The sequence below is a fragment of the Synchiropus splendidus genome, chromosome 1, assembly GCF_027744825.2.
Source record: "Synchiropus splendidus isolate RoL2022-P1 chromosome 1, RoL_Sspl_1.0, whole genome shotgun sequence".
Taxonomy (NCBI): domain Eukaryota; kingdom Metazoa; phylum Chordata; class Actinopteri; order Syngnathiformes; family Callionymidae; genus Synchiropus; species Synchiropus splendidus.
Window position 1 is genome coordinate 31,888,635 of NC_071334.1, and position 21,856 is coordinate 31,910,490.

At 42.1% G+C, this 21,856-nt stretch overlaps 3 protein-coding genes across 4 annotated transcripts in view; 1 reads left to right on the top strand and 2 right to left on the bottom strand.

Moving 5' to 3' along the window:
- The window catches only part of aarsd1 (alanyl-tRNA synthetase domain containing 1), a 6,962-nt gene extending 3,329 nt beyond the window's left edge, over nucleotides 1–3,633 (bottom strand). Inside the window, exons 1-7 of one of the 2 annotated variants that reach the window (XM_053865286.1) lie at nucleotides 3,525–3,633; nucleotides 3,349–3,462; nucleotides 3,198–3,264; nucleotides 3,026–3,124; nucleotides 2,282–2,371; nucleotides 2,139–2,198; nucleotides 36–164 (exon numbers count right to left, since the gene is read on the bottom strand). In XM_053865286.1, the coding sequence (XP_053721261.1) occupies nucleotides 36–164; nucleotides 2,139–2,198; nucleotides 2,282–2,371; nucleotides 3,026–3,124; nucleotides 3,198–3,264; nucleotides 3,349–3,462; nucleotides 3,525–3,568 (603 nt within the window). In that variant the 5' untranslated portion in view covers nucleotides 3,569–3,633. Of the gene's footprint in view, nucleotides 1–35; nucleotides 165–387; nucleotides 528–2,138; nucleotides 2,199–2,281; nucleotides 2,372–3,025; nucleotides 3,125–3,197; nucleotides 3,265–3,348; nucleotides 3,463–3,524 lie in introns of those variants that run through there. The other variant, XM_053865278.1, reaches the window with a different exon arrangement.
- Nucleotides 3,634–4,386: 753 nt separating this feature from the next.
- kat7b (K(lysine) acetyltransferase 7b) lies at nucleotides 4,387–10,003 on the top strand. Its single transcript, XM_053878276.1, has 14 exons — nucleotides 4,387–4,551; nucleotides 5,168–5,321; nucleotides 5,399–5,647; nucleotides 5,728–5,810; nucleotides 6,582–6,665; nucleotides 6,760–6,858; nucleotides 7,046–7,156; nucleotides 7,265–7,456; nucleotides 7,556–7,645; nucleotides 7,769–7,909; nucleotides 7,981–8,074; nucleotides 8,339–8,485; nucleotides 8,565–8,671; nucleotides 9,194–10,003. Exons 1-14 carry the CDS (start codon nucleotides 4,534–4,536, stop codon nucleotides 9,293–9,295), a joined length of 1,671 nt encoding a protein of 556 aa, XP_053734251.1. The 5' UTR covers nucleotides 4,387–4,533; the 3' UTR covers nucleotides 9,296–10,003.
- Nucleotides 9,500–10,503, bottom strand: si:ch211-131k2.2 (uncharacterized). The gene is made up of 6 exons (XM_053878289.1): nucleotides 10,384–10,503; nucleotides 10,216–10,303; nucleotides 10,105–10,134; nucleotides 9,974–10,027; nucleotides 9,798–9,860; nucleotides 9,500–9,732 (listed from the first exon to the last, which is right to left on the bottom strand). The coding sequence occupies exons 1-6, from the start codon at nucleotides 10,492–10,494 to the stop codon at nucleotides 9,698–9,700; spliced, it is 381 nt and encodes a 126-aa protein (XP_053734264.1). The 5' UTR covers nucleotides 10,495–10,503; the 3' UTR covers nucleotides 9,500–9,697.
- Nucleotides 10,504–21,856: the final 11,353 nt, after the last annotated feature.

The following is a 21,856-nucleotide window of genomic DNA, read 5'->3' on the forward strand; positions in this document are numbered from 1 at the left end:
TACTCTCAGTACTACGCTACCAAAAGGAAACTTACCTGTCCGCCTCCTTCAGGGAATAAGATTGTGTCCCTCAGTTTGACGGTAAAACCTTTGACCGTTTCTTTCTTTCCATTGAGCTCTCGTTTGAGTTCGGCTGGACAGCAGGAAACTACGGTGGTGACAAACTAGAGAGGAACAGAAAATACGCACTTGAATTTCCAGTATAAACGAGCACGGTTGGAGGGGAAAATGCTTAAAAGTATTTGGGTTTAATTTCCAGACAGGCATTATAAGGTTTACACGTGAAGTAAATGGTGTAATAATACGGGTTACTCTTGCATAATCAGTTGTGTTAACCTTACGGGAAGAGTTTCATGCACTAGAAAACAGCGGGTTACAACTGCCTACCTCTTGCATGTAGCAGTCCCTCTGGCACTGGAAAGCCATAGTGGTGACTTCTTTAAAAGTCTATTACACCATGCAGCAAGCAATTCGATCTGCTGTGAGCAGGAGCTCAGGCTGAATGGGATATTCTTCTTCGGTTTAATTGGAAGGCTTATAAACTAGTTCGAGGACAATACCGCCGACTACTGTGGAGGACTTGTAATTGCGTGAACACAAATGCACGTTACCATCTTTTTTCGTGACGGAATTACGCGTTTTAAATAGATCAAACTATATTTTGGCTTGCTAAATGTAGGTTGATATTGAGTCAATGCGGAGACAGACGCTCTCAAGTGTTCATGAAAAATCTTTTTTTGAGTTTCAAAATGCGTGGCTGCATTATACAGACATAGATAAATACACGTTGTATTTTATTGTTTACAAGAAAAAAATTATCACCTTTTATCACCTGCCGCTTATCCGGGGTCATGTCGCGGAGGCAACATGAAGCCCAAACTTCCCGGTCCACACAAAGCTCCTCCAGCTCCTCCCGGGGGATCCCGAGGCGTTCCCAGGCCAGACCGGAGACATCATCTCTCCAGCGAGTCCTGGGTCTTCCCCGGGGTCTCTTCCTGGTAGGACATGCCCGGAACACCTCCCCAGGGAGGCGTCCAGGGGGCATCCAGATCAGATGCCTGAGCCACCTCAACTGGTTCCTCTCGATGTGGAGGAGCAGCGGCTCCACCCCGAGCTCCTCCCGGATGACCGAACTCCTCACCTTATCTCTAAGGGTGCGCCCAGCCACCCTGCGGAGGAAACTCATCTCAGCCGCTTGTATCCGCGATCTCATCCTTTCGGTCATTACCCAAAGCTCGTGACCATAGGTGAGGGTGGGAACGTAGATCAATCGGTAAATCGAGAGCTACGTCTTGTGACTCAGCTCCCTCTTCACCACGACGGTCCGATACAGCGACCGCATCACTGCTGCCGCTACACCAACCCGTCTATCAATCTCACGCTCCCTTTTAGAAAATTATCATTGAAAGTTTAAATGAATTAAATTAAATTCAGTTCAAAACAATTTTGGTATCAAATTCAATAAATCACAGAGCATTTGTTCAAAACCAACTGATCAAAATTGAACAAAATATTAACAATTGAATCATCAGTTAAGAATTAGTAGTCTTGTCACTGGCACACAGTAAAATGCCTGGGGTATTAGAAAAGTGTTTCCATCTTTGTAAATTAACCATTAATAAAAGAGCATTGCCAAAAAAAATGTCAAAAGTAACTGTTTAATTCTTAAAGATCAATGGCTGCATGCATGTGTGTGCTCTTGTACAGCTGTCCTTGTGGGGACAAATTCTTGGACGCACACCAACAGTGAGTGTGTCGGTCCACAAATGTCCAAGCCTCAATTTGAGAATGAAAAGGTCAAAATAACAGGGTCATTATAATTGGGTTTCACAAATGTGTTTGTGTGCATTACAGCCATGCGCCAGACCATTATAGCTGACATCGGTTTGCATTTTATTATCAAATTGTGATATGAAATTGCACAGAGGAAAACAGTAATACAATAAATAACCAATATAAAATGTAAATGAAAACATATCCAGTCATAAGCACACACAATAGGCTCGAGAGATAAACAGGTCTCCTTTATGCACTTCAGACATCGACAGAAAGATCTTCAGTCAGACTGCAAGAAAAGGTACCAGGATATCAGCGTCATTCATCTCAAATTTATAATTCTTGATGTTTACTTGACTTACATCACTCAGGTCACCCATATCAGGTGCAGCTCCTTTATTTGAGGCCATTTCTTGAATCATCTGAAAGAACAATAATTGTCACTTTGACGACTAAAATAAGCATGTTGTGAATGAGTGATTTCATGAAAAGCATGTCGACGTACATCAACATATCTGTCATATTCTTCTTTGCCTTCATCTTCCTCATGCTCCCAGTCCCTCCAGTTGTCAAAATCTACAGCGATCCAACTGGGCTGTGAAGAGAGAGGCAAGGTTTAAAACAGAGATCTCAAACTCCATTGACCAGGTGGCCAGCAGAGGCCAAATCTTAGTGAGGCTGAGTCGCAGACCAGAGGCAGTGAGGTGTCTTGTTTTTTTTCTTTTTTTGTGGCATTGTAGATTGTTTCATTTATCTTACGCCTGCAATAAAAACCATTTCTAACCGTCTTATATTGCAAGGAGAAGGACAGCCCTGTTGGGGCCACAGTCATGCTCTACGTGATCATCTAACATTGAGTCGCTGAACTGCATCCACTTTAAAACTAGTTTAAACTGTACCTGGAACTGGTTTAAAAAGAAACCAAATGATTAGAGATAATGAAATACACTGCCTTTTCTATCATGTAGTCAATTCTCAGACACACACACGCAAAATGCATTTTAAATGACCAAACTGTAATATTCAAACTAGTGTTTATTGTCATTTAGAGTTTTCATCAAAATTCAGAAAAATTTGGTCAAACATTGTTCAGATTTGTTTCATTTTATTATATTAAATTTTCCTTGTTACCAATAGTGCATGCATTAATGTTCGGAATGAAGACTTTTTCCATGAGACATAATTTTGACGAATCTCGTAAAGTAGTGATAATCTCGATATTTTTTGTTCTGTCTGTTCTGAAAGTTACCTTCGCAGGATCCTTCTGTAGTCGAGGCCATGCGTAATCTGGTTTGCTCTTCCTCAGCAAGAGGTTAATAGTTCGATCATAGACTCGTTCCCTGGAGTCCTAAATGAAGCGAAAGAATACATGGAATTAAAAAATGGCTAACTCCTGTCGAGGTTGAGTAACGCCTACTCACATTGATTTGGATTGTTTCATAGAAGTACAGCTCGTTGTAGAAAACATCATCAGTGTCGTTTTTACAGCTGTGATGAGAAGAAGAGTACAGCGACATTACATAATACCTGACATAGGCGGTCGAGAGTTGTGCCACCGATTCAGGTTCTTACCACAAAATCATTTTGTCCGGCTGGATGTCAACCTGAACATCTTTTGGCCTTTGAACCCTGAAGTTGACGGTGACATATTTCTTTCTGTCGAACCAAACTGCATTTGCCGGCTGACTGAAAGACAAAGCAACATGCTGTTAACATTCACCAGAATCACAAGTTCCTCTCAAACCTACCTGTCTTCTGGTCTCAGTATTTTGGGCTTGTTGACTTTGATCATTGTGAAAAACAGAGGTGATCTGCTCCTTTAGTTAACAGAGAGCTAAAAAGCATGTGTGGTGGTGGAGTACTCGCATGCAACAGGCCCACAGAGCTATTTAAAGAGCAGCTGGTATCAGCTGTTGGGGAGGGGGTTCCTCTCTAAACCCCCTCCACAACCCTTTATGGCCCATCGTAGAAGTTTCAAGAAAAGACAAACATTTTCTGCTTACTCCAGCTTGGTGCTGGACAGAGTTAGCCACAGATTTAAGAATAAAACAAACACATCACTTGAGTTGTAAAACACCTTTTTTTAATATTGATAAAGGGTTGAGAAATTTCCTTCTTTAAAAAAGCATGCAAACTGAACTTAAACACAAAGCAATATAATACCTGACATACTTTGCCTTAAAAAACATGACATTAACTGTGCCAAAAAGTTTTACTAAATAATCAGAATTCATGTCAAGATAAATTAAAATATTAGTGTTGCTGTGTTTGAAGTTTAATATACTGTATCTACACACTGCAGGCTTGAGTGCAGATACAGGCCAAAATGGCCAAAACTAAGATTCTCCAGAGGTTTTTGTTCTGGCTCTAGGAACAACCTGAGAATTATAATACTTGAAAATAGTGAACCCTTTCCTTTCCTATAAATGTCCTACAATGTGCTCCCTCACTTCTCTCCCATGCAACAGTACTGAGACGATATCAAACTCTTCCCCACGTCTGACTTAAGTGAATCGACAGGTGGAAGCTCCGTCAAGGCCGATGACAATTTCAGTGGATTTCGCCCTCTAGTGGTCTGACGAGTAATGCGCATTCATTTCGTCACCGGAAACACACTCAGACACAGTCACTAGCCTCAGCCGTGGAGGTGGCGGGTTTCAGATATAGTGGACTGTCTTGTGTTTATACTTGAAAATTCAATAAAACTACAGTTTTACTACGCACATTTCCCACGAAGCAACATCAACCAAGCCGAGGATGCCACGCAGACGACTGGTGAGTCCGATGAACGAGGCGAATGTAGCATTAGCCTGGTAGCACTGGTATGTTCCATTCTCGTTGGTGGAGAAAGGCTCCACAACACATCAGCGATAGAACTGAGATATGGTCCAACAGGCAGGTATATTATAGTTCCTCATATGAGCTGGTTTACCATGAAAAAAATAATAACTGTCTTCCCTGGCAACAAAGTGCTAAAATGTCAAACAAAAATAATGTTATGTAGTCAAGTATGCACCTATTTCACCTTTTTTGCGTTATCTGTGCTACTGTAAACAATTTTCCCACGAAATAGAATTGTAAAGACATATCGTTATATGAAATTCTGTGTTTTCTAGTGCAGATTCCTTCTGCTGTCTGGGAGCTCAATGTGAAACGGGCTAGTTGCTAAGCTAACAACACCGGCCACTGTGTTGTGATCACCCGACTTCAGATAAAGCTGCGGGTTATGCTCGCGGACGAATAATGTGATGTATCAGAAAGAGCCTTTGTCGCTTCGCTTGAGTTTGAGTTCAACAAGTCTTGGTTGAACTTGGATGTTACAGTTTTTTGCAATTAGCGTCCAGGACTGAAGTAATGTGTAAAATTAAAAGTAAACATTTCCCTCCTAAAGCAAAGACATGTACCTGGAAGTGGTTCTGATGGAACCGAAGACTCGGACTCATCGGCTGAGAGAGAACAGACCAATAGCTCTGAAAGTGACGGCAATGCCACCAAACGACAGCGTCTCACCAGAGCCTCCACCCGCCTCAGTCAAAGTTCTCAAGGTCAGAAATGACTCTTTTTGACCCCTAATTCAGATATCACTAAAATACTGAAATGCTCTTCCTTTGTCACTCTTCAGACACTCCAGATTTGAAGAGAGCTGCTGATCATGATGAATCTCCACCCTTGACGCCCACAGGGAACGCTCCATCTTCTGAGTCCGAATTAGACATCTCCAGCCCAAATGCGTCTCATGACGAGAGTCATTCTAAGGATCAAGCTCATCGAGACCCTGACAAAGATCCATCCAATCGGCCAAAGCGACGCCGGTGCCACGAAACCTACAATTTTAACATGAAATGCCCCACTCCTGGGTGTAATTCACTTGGTAAATTCAGAGGAAAATTACACCCAAATTTTACATGTGGTTTCTAATAAACAACCTAAACAATGCTGTTCTGTGCTCAGGTCACCTGACTGGAAAACATGAACGCCATTTTGCTGTATCAGGATGTCCGCTGTATCACAACCTCTCTGCTGATGAGTGCAAGGTGAGTATTTGTACATCATTTAGGATCACACCAATTGCTATTTGGTGTATAGAGCAATGTTCTGAATCTGAACAGTAGGGCTGAACGATCATGGCAAAAAGGATAATCACAATAATTTTGATTCGTATCATGATCACGATTAACGTTTATTCAAGTTAAGATTTTGCTGTCATTAAACTTTCAAACTTTGTTCAACAATGAACTACTCTGCGTAAAATATAAATAACAATGAGCAGTCGCTTGGCTGAAATGCAAAGATTTTTCTGTGGTTCTGGTGTTCTATGCTGCGATTTCACATTCCATGCTTTTTTAGTTGTTTTTCATGACAAGAAACTTTTATATTGAGCGCTCTTCCCGCGTCTCTGCAGTGTGATGAATGACAAGGAGTGCTTGTCATTTATCAGGACTGAGTCAGGAGCTAACAGTGGCTAATGTTAACGTCCCCTATGCCGTGTAAACATAGGCTGGAGCTCTCTCACTGTCAGGCAGACCCTCGTGCTGAGGCGCTCCCTCTGTGTAGCAGGCTCACTGTGCCTTCCAGAGCAGCTTCCCACCTGTAACTTCCACAGGGACGAGGCGTGGTGCAGCATTTGGATGCATTGGGACAGAATGAGAGCAGCATCATAATTGTAGGAAGATATAATCCTAATTCTAATTCGATTAATTGGCCAGCCGTCTGTGATAGGTAGATAGATTAGATGTCCTCTACGTACCTATACTCTTGATATTGTGGTTGTCATTCTAACTTATTCTTATTCACTTGTTTATCAGGTGAAAGCAGTCACACGTGAAAAACAAGAAGAAGAAGTAAAAGTGCCTGAAGAAAGCAATTCTCGCCATGCCACCCGTCATCAGGTATGTTATTAAATGATTTTAAAACTGTTGACCAGACTTTTTTTTTACAGCTTAGTATGTGTTTAATGCTATATAATGATGCTACTGTGTTCAGACCCCAACATCGAAGCAGAGCAAATACAAAGAGCAGGTGGTGGAAATGAGGAAGGGACGAAACTCTGGACTTCAGAAGGAGCAGAAGGAAAAGCACATGGTTCGTGTTCACGCTGATGCTGTAATGAGCTAGCTTGAGTCGAAGTCAAACAAACAATAAAAGTCAAGTGGTCGTTTTCTCTGTTCAGTGGTCATTTGTTGATTTCACCTTATAGAAAAATAGCCAATGTGATTGAATAAAAGCGTCATAATTTATGATTTGATGATATCTGACATCCATTTCTCAGGAACATCGTCAGCTTCACAACAACACCAGAGAGCCTCTTCTGGACAACATCACCAGTGACTATGATTTGGAGCTTTTTAGGAAAGCCCAGGCTCGTGCCTCTGAAGATCTGGTAATTTCTTAATTTTCTAATAAACCTAGCCAGTGCAGTGATTCTCCTGAACTCAACACAGCTCAGTGTGACCTAATTCTGACTTCTTTTTTTCTGTTGCCGCTCCAGGAGAAGCTGCGTATCCAGGGTCAGATCACAGAGGGCAGTAACATGATCAAGACCATCCTTTTTGGCCGCTATGAGCTGGACACCTGGTACCACTCACCGTACCCAGAGGAGTATGCCCGCCTTGGTCGCCTCTACGTCTGTGAATTCTGCCTCAAGTACATGAAGAGTCAGACCATCCTGAGACGACACATGGTGAGAGGCTTCAAACCGCACATTAGCCAGATCTTTCATTGGTCTCTAGTCACTTGTGTGTGAGTGTGTGTTGATGACAAATGGTCAAAATGTTTCCAGGCCAAATGTGTTTGGAAACATCCTCCAGGAGACGAAGTGTACAGGAAAGGAGCTATATCTGTGTTTGAAGTGGACGGCAAGAAAAATAAGGTAAGAAGACCTCAGTGTTTCAGACAATAGAATTGCGACCACATCGGTCAATAGACTGCATTGAGCTCTTTGGCTCTTTTTAATGCTCAAAATTGACAGTGTCTCATTGTGTTGCCCACTCAGATCTACTGCCAGAACCTTTGCTTACTGGCCAAACTCTTCCTGGACCACAAAACCTTGTACTACGACGTTGAACCGTTTCTGTTTTATGTCATGACTGAGGCCGACAACACGGGCTGCCATCTAGTTGGTTACTTCTCCAAGGTAACTGTTGTTTTTTACTTCGTCACGCTGTCTTTGTGGAGTGATGTGTGATGTGTTTACTTTCTTTCCAGGAAAAGAACTCGTTCCTCAACTACAATGTGTCCTGTATTCTGACAATGCCTCAGTACATGAGACAAGGCTTTGGAAAAATGCTCATCGACTTCAGTAAGTAACGTTTTATTAGCAGCACACTGAGAAGTTGGAATCTCTACACTGAGGCTCTGGGAAACATTGGTCATTACTATCCGACTTTAATATTAGGAAGGAACATTGAATTATTACTCTCATATATAGATAGATAGATATTCATTCATTCATTAAGGGAAGATGTGTAAGATAAACATCTAATTACATTCCAAATGTAATAATTGAAAATAAGCTTCTAGTCATGCAGATGATAAAATTATTTTCGTGCTTTGATCGGTACAGGCTACTTGCTGTCGAAAGTGGAGGAAAAGGTGGGTTCACCAGAGAGACCTCTGTCTGATCTGGGCCTCATCAGCTACCGCAGCTACTGGAAGGAGGTTCTGCTCCGATACATGCACAACTTCCAGGGCAAAGAGATCTCCATTAAAGGTCAACCTCCAGTCACATACTTCATCAACTCCTGCATTTAGGTTCTATTGAGGTGATTTACTGTGTTTGTCATGTGCAGAGATCAGTCAGGAGACGGCCGTCAACCCTGTGGACATTGTGAGCACGCTGCAGTCTCTGCAGATGCTCAAGTACTGGAAGGGGAAACACTTGGTGTTGAAGAGACAGGTGGGACCGTATTTCTTCATTACAATTCATTTAAACCTACCTTCTTTTTTGTTTAATATGTTTCACTGGCAAGATGAACAAGGATCACACATTCACTTTGACTTTTTTTGAACACACAAAGAAAAAAGAACATATAATGTACAGATGATTAGAAACATTTTTGGCATGTGGATCCACAAACATTGTTTTTTGGAAGATGCTGTCAGTGGGAGATTGTGTTGGGGGGTGCTGAAGCTGCTTGGCGGCGGGCTGTGCTCTCAGAGTGCTTTTCTTTTTTTGGTGTTTGTTCTTCAAAACCACAATTTCCTGTGCGGACACAAGTCCGTGTCATCTTCCTGTCAATGCACTGCTTTCGTCATAATGTGGTCTCATATGTATATATTTTTTTCTGTATTGAATCTTAAATACTAAAATAATTATAAAATAAAAATGTTATATAATAAACATCAGATACAGCTTCATGAATTTTAACTATTTTGTATCTGAGATACTGAACCTGTTTTGACATTCTGCCCAATTCAGGATCTGATCGATGAGTGGAAGGCGAAAGAGGTAAAAAGAGGGAATGGGAACAAAACCATCGACCCCACTTCACTGAAGTGGACCCCTCCCAAGGGAACATGAGCCGGCTAAACCACCTGCAGCACCATGGACGTGCTAACCGCCCTCAAGTTTTTATGTTGTCAACCATCTTTTTATAACATTTTATACACCTCTTCGAGATTTGTAATATTCCCAGGGTTTTGTGTTCCAGTCGGATCCTTCTTTATCTTCTTCAGAAAAGCTTTGAATGTTCTCTGACACTCTGTCCCACAGATTCAATGAATGTTGTATTCAGGGAAAAAAAACGACACATTTGGAAGATTTTCAGGCATTTTTTTATTTCCTTCATGAAATGTGCTTCATGAGTTCAAGAGCTGTTTTTGTTTGCAACAGTTTTTTTTTAAAGAAAGCTGTATGATTGTATGTTCCAGGTTCTTTGGTTGCTTTAAAATTGTATAGAAGATTTCTTTCTGTCTTCCCCCATCAATACTGAACTGTGAGCCATTCCTCTGGTGCCCCTGCCGTGTAATGAAAGAAAGTTTTGGAAAAATAGGTCAAAATGGCATAGAGTCATAGACAGTACCGTGTTCCTGTGGTTTCTGTGAAACGTCAGCCGTTGATGCGGATGGAAAGTCTTCAGGTCCATCTGTGTCCCAAATGAAAGCATCACTGTTACATTTGTTCAGTAAGTTGGTATTTTTGAAATCAATAAAGGCGCCCGGATATTTTCATTGGCGAACAAGTGTTATATTCATTTACAGTCTGTGTGTATGCTTCTTCCCATCAGGCCCACGAACGATTCTCCTTTCTTTTCTGCAAGTGAAAGATGACAGCTCTGAGCCAAATGTACCCTTATATTTATAATTGGTTTTTTTTTTAATGATGCTTACTTCTGGTGAACTTAAGTGGCCTTCTGGTCCCTGCCCAAGGTCACACAGAAAGCTTTAAGATTAGGTTCAACGAGATTAAAATTGAAAATGCAATGAATAAAAAGTAGTCACCGGAGCGTTTGCCCATGAGTCCATAGAAGCGATTCGCCTTTGATCTTTTCCACAAAGCCGTGAGTGGAAGGTTTCTTTGGGGGCCATCCTGTTTGGAATGGTGAGTTTAGCACATACCACTTGTTAGGCAACAGCGATGTTAGTGACGTCTTCTGCTCTACAACTCACCCATTTCTGGAATAGTTCAGGAGAGGCTTCCACGATGCGAGAAAGTGCGAGAGAAGTTTGGACCAAAGTGCAAAATGTCAGAGCAACAACCTGAATCTTCCAGCTGTCCATGTCCAGACCAGGTCTGCTCCCTGCCCAGGGTTGATACACACAGCATTTATACACGCATGCATGAGCCCGCCCCTTCCAAGCTGACACCCCCCGCCTCGTGATGATTTCACGATTCTTTTTATTTTACCACACTCCTGGAGACACTCTCCAATTCATAATGCCTTTCTTGGAAAGTGAACTGGCAATCGTGAGATCTGAAGGAAGCAGGTGGCTGAGATTAGACCCCACTGAATCATGAGGTTAGTGAAGCTTGTGAGACACAAAGGAAATTGTGCATTATCTATATCGTCACTCCTTCATTTGGTTCTCACTGTTGTGAGCGGGAACATATGTGAGGTATAGCTCTTTTACTAACTCACCAATCACATATTTTCTCCTTGTTGAGAGATCTACAGCCCATAAATGTCTCACAATTGTGTGATGAAGGAGAGATTGCCACATGGTGTCCAACAAAGCAGGAAAGCTCACGTTGTCCATTCGTCAAATGGACTAAAGAACAGGACCATTAACCCTGAAGTGTTCATCATGGTCATGACTGTGTGACCCAAAACTCACTTGGCAACACTGAGTTTTCCCTTTCATAGTATGAGACACTGCATCTCAGGGACTTTCTCTGTCTACTGGCTGAGAACTGAGCTACATACAGCTGCACACCAGCGTCATCTATCGGTATTCAGACATTCTTATGAATCCGCCTGGTCACAGCAAAGAGGTCCAGCCTTCTCTCTAACCATGAAATGCCCTCCATCCTTTCACTGGGAACACATTCTCGGGCCAACATTGGCTTCCTGTGTGTTTTACAATCTATTTTATGATTCATTTATTTGCTAATAATCTCTTCATGGCCTTAGTTCTAGCTATTAGCTCATTTGCTTTTACCACATCGACGGTCTCATCCTCAACAACCACCTGAGGACTGCAGAGTCCTAAATGTGACCATGTTTGCGTGTTTATATATCAATTGAATTATTATCAAATTATTATAATTAATTATTTTTTATAATATGTAATCACTTTATGTCTCTCCATATTAGCTTTCTTCAGAAGTGATTTTTATTTTTCATTTTGTTCCCCACTTGAAGGCGATGCATAACTGGGTGTAGGAACTTCGGTTGGTCTCCCTGAAGATTGCCATGACTGAAGCTGCACTCACCTCAACCTCACAGTCCATTGTTATGTCTCTAACCACAAGTCTCCCAGATATTTTATTTTATTTCCATGTGGCACCTGGAAGAGAATCTCTTCACATATGGATTGTGCCAGACAGAATTTAAAGTTTGGGCCACATCATCATCGAAACCGTCCCTGTGTTGCTTTGAAAACTTCCATATTCAGAATATTTGTGGATAGTGCTTGAGACAAACCGATATGATGAGAAGAAGAAGTGCAGGAAGAAAGAAATCCTCTGCAGATATTGAAGAGCCAGTATATAAGTCATGTTTTTCTTGGTTTGTTTTACACCACAGCACACTTATTTTCATTGACTGGAACCTTGACTGGAGCGCAGTGGTGCTTTGTCCATCAGTGACAAACTGTTGCTCCAGATACTTGACTCTGATGCAAGACTATTTACAGGAAATAATTAGATGAAATAGGATAATAGTTCAATAGTGAACAAAACGTGCCGTGGCACACTGGTAGCAAAACACTGTATTAGTCTAACCTTAACCCCAGCCATGTAAATGCGAGTTTGTTAGGTAGAGTAAGATTCAAGCGAGGAACAAGCTAAATAAATCCAGAGCAAATATTGATCTTGGACACAGACCCTTCATTTCCACAGGTTTATTGGTTTGCTATTGGTTTATGAATATTCCACAGCTGTGTATGCAGCGCTGTGCCAGGTCTTCTTTTAATAGTTTGCCAACCACAACACACATTGAGATAAAGCTTTGTGCTTTATATATATATATATGTATATATATATCTGCGCTATAATTGATCCCAGAGGTGTTCAATGACTGCAGGCCAGTCAAGTTCATCCACTCGGTCAGACTCAGTTCCTTCCACTGGAACTAAGGGGCCAAGCCCAACTCCTGAAAAACAACCCCAAACCCTAATTCCTTCTCCACCAAATTTCACACTTGGCACAATGCAGCCCAAAATGTACCGCTCTCCTGGCAACCTCCAAACCCAGACTGGTCCTTCAGATTGCCAGATGGAAAAGCGTGTTCATCACTCCGTAGAAGGCGTCTCCACTCATCTGAAGGCCACATGACATTTGGAGCTCTGTAGCAATTGACAGAAAGTCACTATGCACCTCAGCATCCGCTGACCCCTCTCAGTCAGTTTACATGGCCGACCACTCTGTGGCTGAGTTGCTATATAGTACCCAAACTCTTCCATGTTCTTATAATAAATCTGACAGTTGACTTTTCTTACTTACTTTGTACTATGCTTTGAAGAAATATCTGTTAATGTGGACCAAGATGATGATGTGTCAGCGTCCGATCACCATTTACACAGGGTTCTTGTGTTCTCCTACTTTCCATTTCACCTTTGTCAGCAGACGTTACAAAGAAGAGCCAATATGGACCAAAGAATGAACCAATTCCCTCTTATCGAGAGGATATTGAAAGTGCTGAGCCACATGTGCCACTGGAATTAATGTAATGAATTGAAGACTTCCCAAAATGTGCACACGGTCCTTTTAAATAACACACAAAGCAGCTTAGGTGAATTGGAGACAGTACACAGTTTATGTATGCAAAAAACATCCAACTCTGAGCTAGCAGTGGAAGGAGAACCGTGCACCTCTGTGGGGCAATACCAGCAGATTCTGGACGACAGATGTAAAACCAACCTTCCGCCTTACATCACAGTGCTGTCATTACGTGTCTCTTTGTGATTCATCCATTTCAAATGCAAATGTTGTCCCTGTGATTCCTTTGATTCCTTCCTCCATGTTTGGCCTCCACACTGTACTCACGAGCCTGTAATTGCCTCTCAGGCCAAATTGTCCTTCAGCTTGTGTTGTTTCCAGAAGCACCTGCGTGTGGATCAAAGCGCCTGATGTGTGCGTCAGCTCTGTTTCAAGTGCTGGTCCTCCCGGAGCACAGCGCCTCTGGTAATTGCCCCTCTAGAATGTTCTGTGGAGCATTTGGAGCCCCTTATGGGATATAAAACATGAGTGTATAAAGATCGGGAGACAGTCAGTAAGTGTGTAATGAGTGGTGTCACTGCTTCAAACGTGACACACAGTTGACATACTTGACCATAAAAGCATAAGAGCAGCGCCGTAACAGATTCATTTTTTATAATCACGACTCTCACAGAGGCAATTGGTGCCAGGGCACAGGCTTATTTCAATTTTAATTTGAATCTGGTGTTTTCCTGATGACTGCAGTAGGTTTACCAGGTCAGCGAGAAAACCCATAAAGCAGATGGGTATGTTTGTCCTGAGGCCATATAAAACCAGTATGTACACAATTGGGATTAAAAAGAAAAATCCCTTCATTGTTGCATCAGGGTCAGCTAGATATTTATCATCTGTGAAAATCCAGTTTGTGACTGGAACTCATGTTACACATGGTGAATTAAAAAAAAAATGTTGCACTAGTGATGTTGGATTCCACTGATTTCCTTTCTGATCCGATACTGAGTAATATTCAGGCTGGTATCGGCGATACCGATACCAATATGTATGTGACTACACCTAAACATAGCTTCCTTAAGAATACAAGGATGAGTTTATTGTTTATTTATTTACTCTAAAAAAATAAAACATTAAAATAAATCATTCTTTAATTATTTGAGAATATTATTTATGACTTATTTAATCCCCAGGTATCTCACTGAAAAACTCATTATGGGACTTCTCAGCACGGAATACTTAATCTTATTAGGTTCAATGATCTACAAAAAGGGGATACAAGCAGTAATAATACTGGCAACTACAAACTGAAATTGCTGGTAAGATATTGAAACAAATAATGCCACAATAATTGCACTGTGAAATTAATACAAATTATTAATTCATGTCATATATATATATATATATATATATATATATATATATATATATATATATATATATATATATATATATAACCGTTAATTTAACAGTTTAAGTTTGATTGAAAATAATACAATGAACTACCTCGGAATCCTTACATGAACCAATCTACGATAACGTTAGGATGGAATACTTTATCATTATTATTATTTATTATATAATTATTTATATTATTGATCACTTTACTTATATTGCCTGCCTGCTGCATGGAATAACTCCGCCAGAAAATATTAGTCTAGGCCTGCCGCACCTTCCACCTGTGGCTCCGAAAGTGGTCCGAGCACAAGAGCTGCAGAGGTGCATTTGGTGGACTCCTGGACTGCCGTTCTTGTGGTTGTTCTTGTGCCGTTTGCTTAGAGTTTCCTAGACTCTCCCCCTCTGACTGACCTCACAGAACACCTCTGCTTCAAAGCTGTGTCATTGGTCTCTGTGGAGCTCTTTGGGGACCCCGAAGAGACACAACATCTCTTTCACCAGACACTCCGTGGTGGTGGCTGGAGTCTCAGGAAGTCTCAGGTCAATTGGTAAAGAGTAGTGACTCTGAAGACCCGCCTTGACCCTATGGCCTTGCGATCCTTTGGTAAATCCACCAAGTCCCATGTCACATTTTCCAGCAATGACTCATTTTCCAAGTCAGCGGCTTCCAGCCACTTCTCTGCGTCAGGACTCAGCAACGCTTCTGTCAATGTGCATGGCTCTGAGACACAACACATAATAGCATAATGATCTGTGGTGACCAGGTCAGCAAACTCATCATAACCATATCTCTTCTGAGGCTTTCTGACTCCGTCGCTTTCTCTGGCAGGTGTGTTGACAGTGGTCCCGTCAGCTGGTGTTCTTTCATCTGCATTGATGGTAACTTGATTCTCTGCACAGAGCTTTGGTTCCTGTTTCCATCCAAAGTCGGATTCATTGAAGATGACATCACGCAGCTTTCTTGTCCAGTTTTCTTCTCTCTGTGTCTGGGACATGAGCAAAAGCAACACAACCAAACACTCTTATGTGAATGGATACCTCGAGCCCTCAAGAATTCTTCAAATTCCCTCGATGTGTATTCCCCACCATTATCTGTTCTCAGTCTTGCGACTCTCTCATTTGAGAATGTCTCACTAAAAGTCACTAAATATTGTGCGCCACCTATAGATTGAGTCCACATGGGACCACAGACATCACTATAAACCAGCTGTAACCGACTGTACGTTTAGAGCGAATGCCTCCCACTGGCTGGTTGTAGTTTCTTAACAGCTCGCCCTCCACACACGCTTTGCAGAAGGGCTTTTCTTTCTCTGCTGTAAAATCCACTCCAGTCACCAGATTTTTCAGGTGCCTCAGCTTGCTGGTGTGACCCAGGCGCTAATGCCACAGACTACCTGCCACTGCTGCACCTGATGCACCATGACAAACTTCCCTCGACGTCCATCTTAAACAATGCATCAGATCTCTGTGTTCACAAGACAAGTGTTTTTTTCCCACAAATGTGCACTACCGGTCAAAAGTTTTAGAACACCCCAATGTTTCCGGTGTTTTTACTGAAAATTATGCCATTTAATGTCTCATTGCACTCAGACGTGAAAGCATAGTACAAATATAGTACAAAGCAATTGGAGTCAAAAAAGAAATGATGGAATCAATTTATAGACCAAAACGTACTCTAAACTGTTGACTCATCAAAGTAGCCACCTTTGGCAGATATAACAGCTGAACACACACGAGGCATTCTTTCTACAATAGAAATTCAATATTCTTCAGAATGTGTTGCAGAAGTTCCCATGAAAGTGCGGCACCTGTGGATTGCTTTGCTTTCACTCTTCTGTCCATTTCATCCCAAACCAGCTCAATGGGGTTTAAGTCTGGAGACTGTGCTGGCTACTCCATGTTTTCAAGTTGACCAGCTTGTTCTGTTTTTGCAAGATAGTTCTGGCATAGCTTGGACTTATGTTTGGGGTCATTATCTTGCGGTAAGATGAATCCCTGACCAACTAGATGCATGCCAGAGGGTATTGCATGGTGCTGCAGGATGCTGTGGCAGCCGTTTTGGTTCAGGGTTCCTCTCACTCTGGACAAGTGACCAAGCCTGGATCCAGCAAAACAACCCCAGACCATCACACTTCCTCCTCCATGTTTGACAGTTGAAGCCACACACTGTGGAAGCATCTTTTCACCTACTCTACACCGTCCAAACATCCTGCGTGATGAACCCAAGATTTAACATTTTTATTCATCAGTCCATAATATTTTTTTCCAGTCTTCAGTAGTCCAATGCCAGTGTTTCTTGGCCCAGGCAAGCCTCTTATTCTGACATCTTAGCAATGGTTTTCTTGCTGCAATTCGTCCAGTCAAACCCGCAGCTCGACGTCTTCTCTTCACAGTTGAAACAGAGACTTGCTTACTATGACCACTATTAAGCTGTGCTTGAAGCTGTTGTCCTGTGAGCTGCGTATCACGCAAACTGCTGCCTCTCAGAAACTTGTCCTCTGATTCAGTTGTGGCTTTGGGTCTGCCAGACCTTTTCCTGTCAAAGTTTGCCCCAGTTTCTCACTTCCTTTTGATGGTGAAGGAAACTGTACTCACTGACACCTTGACTTTCTTTGCAATTTCTCTGTAGGAAAGACTACATTTCTCAGTGTTACGATATGACTCTCTTCCACTGTTAATTTCCTTTTTCTTGCCATTTCAATACTGTACAATACTGTTCAACTGATGCTCACGAGGGTATGGTACCACATTGTGTTCAAACACTGCTTTTATGCTGACAGGGGGACTTGTTAGTAATCCAGCAAACTTGGAACACCTGTAGGAAGTAGTAGCACCAGCTTTTTAAGGCTTGGTCACCCTCCGGTGCTGTAGGACAGCTATCAATTGTTTACCCATTTTGTGTTATTGTTCTGAAATGTACTCTGTTTTTCAGTTTTTTTTTCACCTCTGGTAGTTCACCACTTACCGTTGTATCATTTCAAGCTACTGATTGGACTTGAGTGACTTGAATTGCCATAAATAACAGGTAAAATTGGGGTGTTCTAAAACATTTGACTGGTAGTGTAGTAGCGACCCTGGTAGCTGCTCCCACTGAGAAAAGATTCCTGCACAACTTGGGAACGCACAGTTCATCATACATTGGCACAGTTTTCACTAGACTTGAACTCCATTTTTAGCCGAATGTTTCCAAGTCCGAGGCCTTCCACTGTCCTGCCATCACCAATGCTTGCTGACTAAACTGCACTGTTAAATTGTCCATCTTTGTCTCCAGTGTAGTGACAATTGTAGCATAGCTTGATGGTTACAATCTGATCTTCCTTCTCAGTAATGGCACCTATCACTCCAAGATGGTCAGTAAATTCCTTCATTCGCTTCTGTAGTACAGTGGTACTTCGGTTTTCGAACGTCTCGGAATTCGAACAAATCGGAGTTCGAACAAAAATTTCGAGATTTTTTTGCTTCGGATTTCGACGTGCGCGTACTGATCAGCTGACCCACGACGCGCTCTGTTATTGTGTATAACGCAGCCTCTGTATGCAGACGTGTCCCGTTAGCTCCATTTACTGACTGTTTTTTCTTCATATTGAGGTGTAAAACCTTTCCTGTCTCCACACTGGACCGTGGTAGAGTGTCACAGGGGAGGTGCTCGCTCTCCACACCTCCGAGGCTGGAGCCACACTCCAGGGTTTGATGTCCTGTTGTGGGCTGGAGCTGGGACAGGGATGAGGCGAGTCTGGGACAGAGCGTTACTGGGTTTATGACTTTGTCACAGCCAAACTGCACAGAAGCTCACATTCAGAGCTGGACACGCACCGGGCACCTCTTCACTTCTGGAGAGACGTCACTCACTCGGCAACCCCTCCCACATGCAGCGGCCACACACATAGAGGAACAGCGCACCTGCAGCAGACACTCTACATTCACTCCTACAAAAGCCTATTATAAGGCTTGGAACGCATTATTTCTTTTTCCATTCATTGTAATGGGAAAAATCGATTCAGATTTCGAACAATTCGCTTCTCCAACGGCCGTCTGAAACGGACTGTGGTCGAGAACCGAGGTACCACTGTAGTTTCTTTTAAGGTTTATGGTTTATTTGCAAGTATTGCGAGTATGTCTCTTCCACAAAACACTTTTTCTCTCCGTCTCTCAAATTCTGTTTGTGCGTTAGCATTAGCATCTGCTGCTAGTACTGCCGTTTCCATGACCATGCTCCCACAGCCCTTTGGCTTTCAGCAAGTGCTCCATCTGATATTTCCATGTTGTCCAGTTCTTTGCTGCGTTCAGCTTGTCAACAAATATCTCATCTCCCATTGTGCATCCACAAACACGCTTTACATTCCACAAATCTCTGTGTAACTCTGCTTTTCACCTGTTGTTTTCACTCGTATTTTTTTATTCATTTCCAAAGACACCAGTAGAGGGCAGTACATCACCTTCTCTGGTTTCTGTGTCATATTACTCCTTACAACAGACCCTTCAACACTGTATCATGAAACCTCATCGACACATCACTCGTAAGTGGTCGAGGGCCACAGCAATGTAATGGTGACCTTGCTTTGTGATGGGGAGTGGCCCAAGGATGTCCGTCTGAAGTGGTGGAGGCCCAGGACAACAGCCTCTAGCTCTCAACAGATGACACTATGATTCTTCTCCACAGGCCACAACCCACTCACCATGCTCTTCATCTTGGCACGACATCTTGCTGCTATCTTGGCCGGATCTGTGGACACCCCTGCTTGCACTGACTGTACGAGCCAAGAAGAAAGTCTTTCACCTGAACACATGACAATGGTTGGAATTGAGTTCTGCCTTAATGTCTGTCTGCACCTAGTATCCACTAGGGGGCAGTATTGTTTAAAATTGTGTAATAATATCGATAAGTAATCTTAAAAGCATAGTCTTATTGCAATATATCATCCATTAAATAACCTCGCAGAGACTATCTGTTGGTGAGTATAGTGGACTTCCTGAAAAAGGAAATTGATAAAATAGCTGTGAAAGACAATTTTATTTCCGAAAATGACATTACAATACAAGTACAATATAAATAATGTAGTACATTATTATTATTATTATTACTTTTATTATTTGTTAGCTAATATGTTTAGCTGGTATATATATATATATATATATATTTTTTTTTTTTCACGCAGGTGTGGTGTCTAACTGTATCCACCAGGGTGCAGCATTGTCTCAAAAATGAACACTGTCTCTCGGGAGTCTGCCGTCTCCGATGTTATTCATTCATTACTGAACAAAACGCTTTCGGCTTTGTCATACAGATGAAAAAGTCACGAAGTAGCTCAGTACTGACTTTAAACGTCTATTTTTAAATGGCGTTTAGTTCAGAAATACATCAGCTATGACCTTTCAGGACTCACAACAATAGAGTTCACGTCTATCTAACTTCAACTTAATGATACAGTTGAATTTTGTTAAGATGGTTACAGTAACCCAGATAGTCTGAACTCTCCCAAAGTGTTACATTTTGTTTTCACATGATAGAGACTTAGGAACCATACGAACTAAGCATGTGTGACAGGAGGCCGTAATTAGGGCTTGTAGTTTTTCAGAGATTCTTAAGTCTCTCCACACTTTCTTGCTCCTTAAGTTGTTTTTCCCATTTGACTCCCTGCGGCCCTTTCGTGCGGTCTCTCTTAAGAAGCATAAATGTGGTTCTCCCAGCCTTTTTGAGAATGAAATACCACCATCTGCCTTTGCACGCCGCCCGGGAATGGCTGCTTCTGGCTGGTACTGTGGTGTGTCGCCTGCTTTCTCAGACAGGCATCATGAACAAATGAGTTTAGAAGTCATCTGTGTGTGTTTGTGTGGAGCCACCACATATAGGTACGCTGCCCTGTCTCCCCGCTGAAACCAGTGCGGTGGTGCTTTGCACACAATGAGCTGGTGCGGACTGAGCTGAGCAACTTCACTGTCAATACAGCATTCCTGCTCACTCTCACATTGGCAGCTTCTGTTGGCGTCTTATCGCGGCGGACACGCTACTTGGAGGTGATGTCAGATGGCGGCGCTTCACAAGAAGCTCATTTATCAAAGGCAGCATCAAAGCAGTCGCGTGTGCCATCGCGAAGATGTGTCTTTCCAAAGGTGCACTTTCTGATTGCATCATTTTAGTGCCCACTGTAACTAGGGAATCATTTTGGGATTCAGGAGGATTTGGTATCATTGGACCAGGCGCGATTATGAATGCAAGTGAGATTCAATCTTGAGTCTCCTGCTCAGGCATGGTGAGCGTTATCCACCCGACACTCTTTGCTCATTGCTTTGAAAGAGTCCATTTTGACCTTGAATGACCTTTACCTGCCCATTTGATATGCAGAGTTTTGGAAAAGGTACTTGATAAAGCTATGTTTTGAAGTAAAACCAAGGTGAAACTACACTTGACTTTGACTAAGTTGCCGTCCACGGTCCGTCTTATTTTGTCAACAAATATGGGATCAGCATCGACTAATATATCTTAACAGCAGCACTGGTCTGATAGAGACAAATTCTCCATTGGGTGAACCTGCATTATATCCACATATCTGTTGGTGAGTAAAGGAAAATGTCTTACAACATACTTGAAAAAAAGGTATTGATAAAGATAATAGGCAGGAAACATGCTTTTATTTTACCAAAATAAATTAAAGTATAATTTAAATAGTGTAGCACCTTGATTTAGAGTCTTGATTTAAAGTCTAAGAAGTTGCGTGAATGTACTCAGTGGCTCAGCACATTCTTCGCTATGTTGGGAAGGATGGACCCATACCTGTAACTGAATGAGTGTGGCATGGTGAGGTGGGGACGGGATATCTGAAGCAAGCTCATCACCTGAATTTTAGCTTTAAACTCAAACCCAAAACAAACTGACCAAGTGAGCTGGTATCCCCAGCTCACTTGGTCAGTTTGTTGGACACTCAGGACTATACGCAGTCAAGGTTGTGTATATCGAATATATTATAGATATCAGTGGCACAGTTGCTTGCAATAGATGAGTGGTTACTACAAACGGAGAGAGGGAGTCGGCGTAAATAGCTGTGGTCACCACGTTCATTGTTACAATTACAGAAACAGTTTCATCAAACAGGCTATATTTGCATGTAGAAGGGGTGATTTCCAGTTCCTAAAGGTAGTGAGGCTTTCATCCATTTGCCTTTTCTGTTTCCTGCTGTGAGGTGAATGTATCTGTGTGTGCAAACTTGTATAGCTCTACATTGTGGTGGGGAGCTTTTTGCTGGTCCCCACGAAAACGTCAAAATAAGTAGGTCATGAAAATTGGGTGTAAGTTTGGTTCAGGTACTGGTTAATGTTAGCAATTTGTTTTGGATAGTTAGCTTTTGAGTGAGAGGCTGGGAAGTCAATGAAATATCC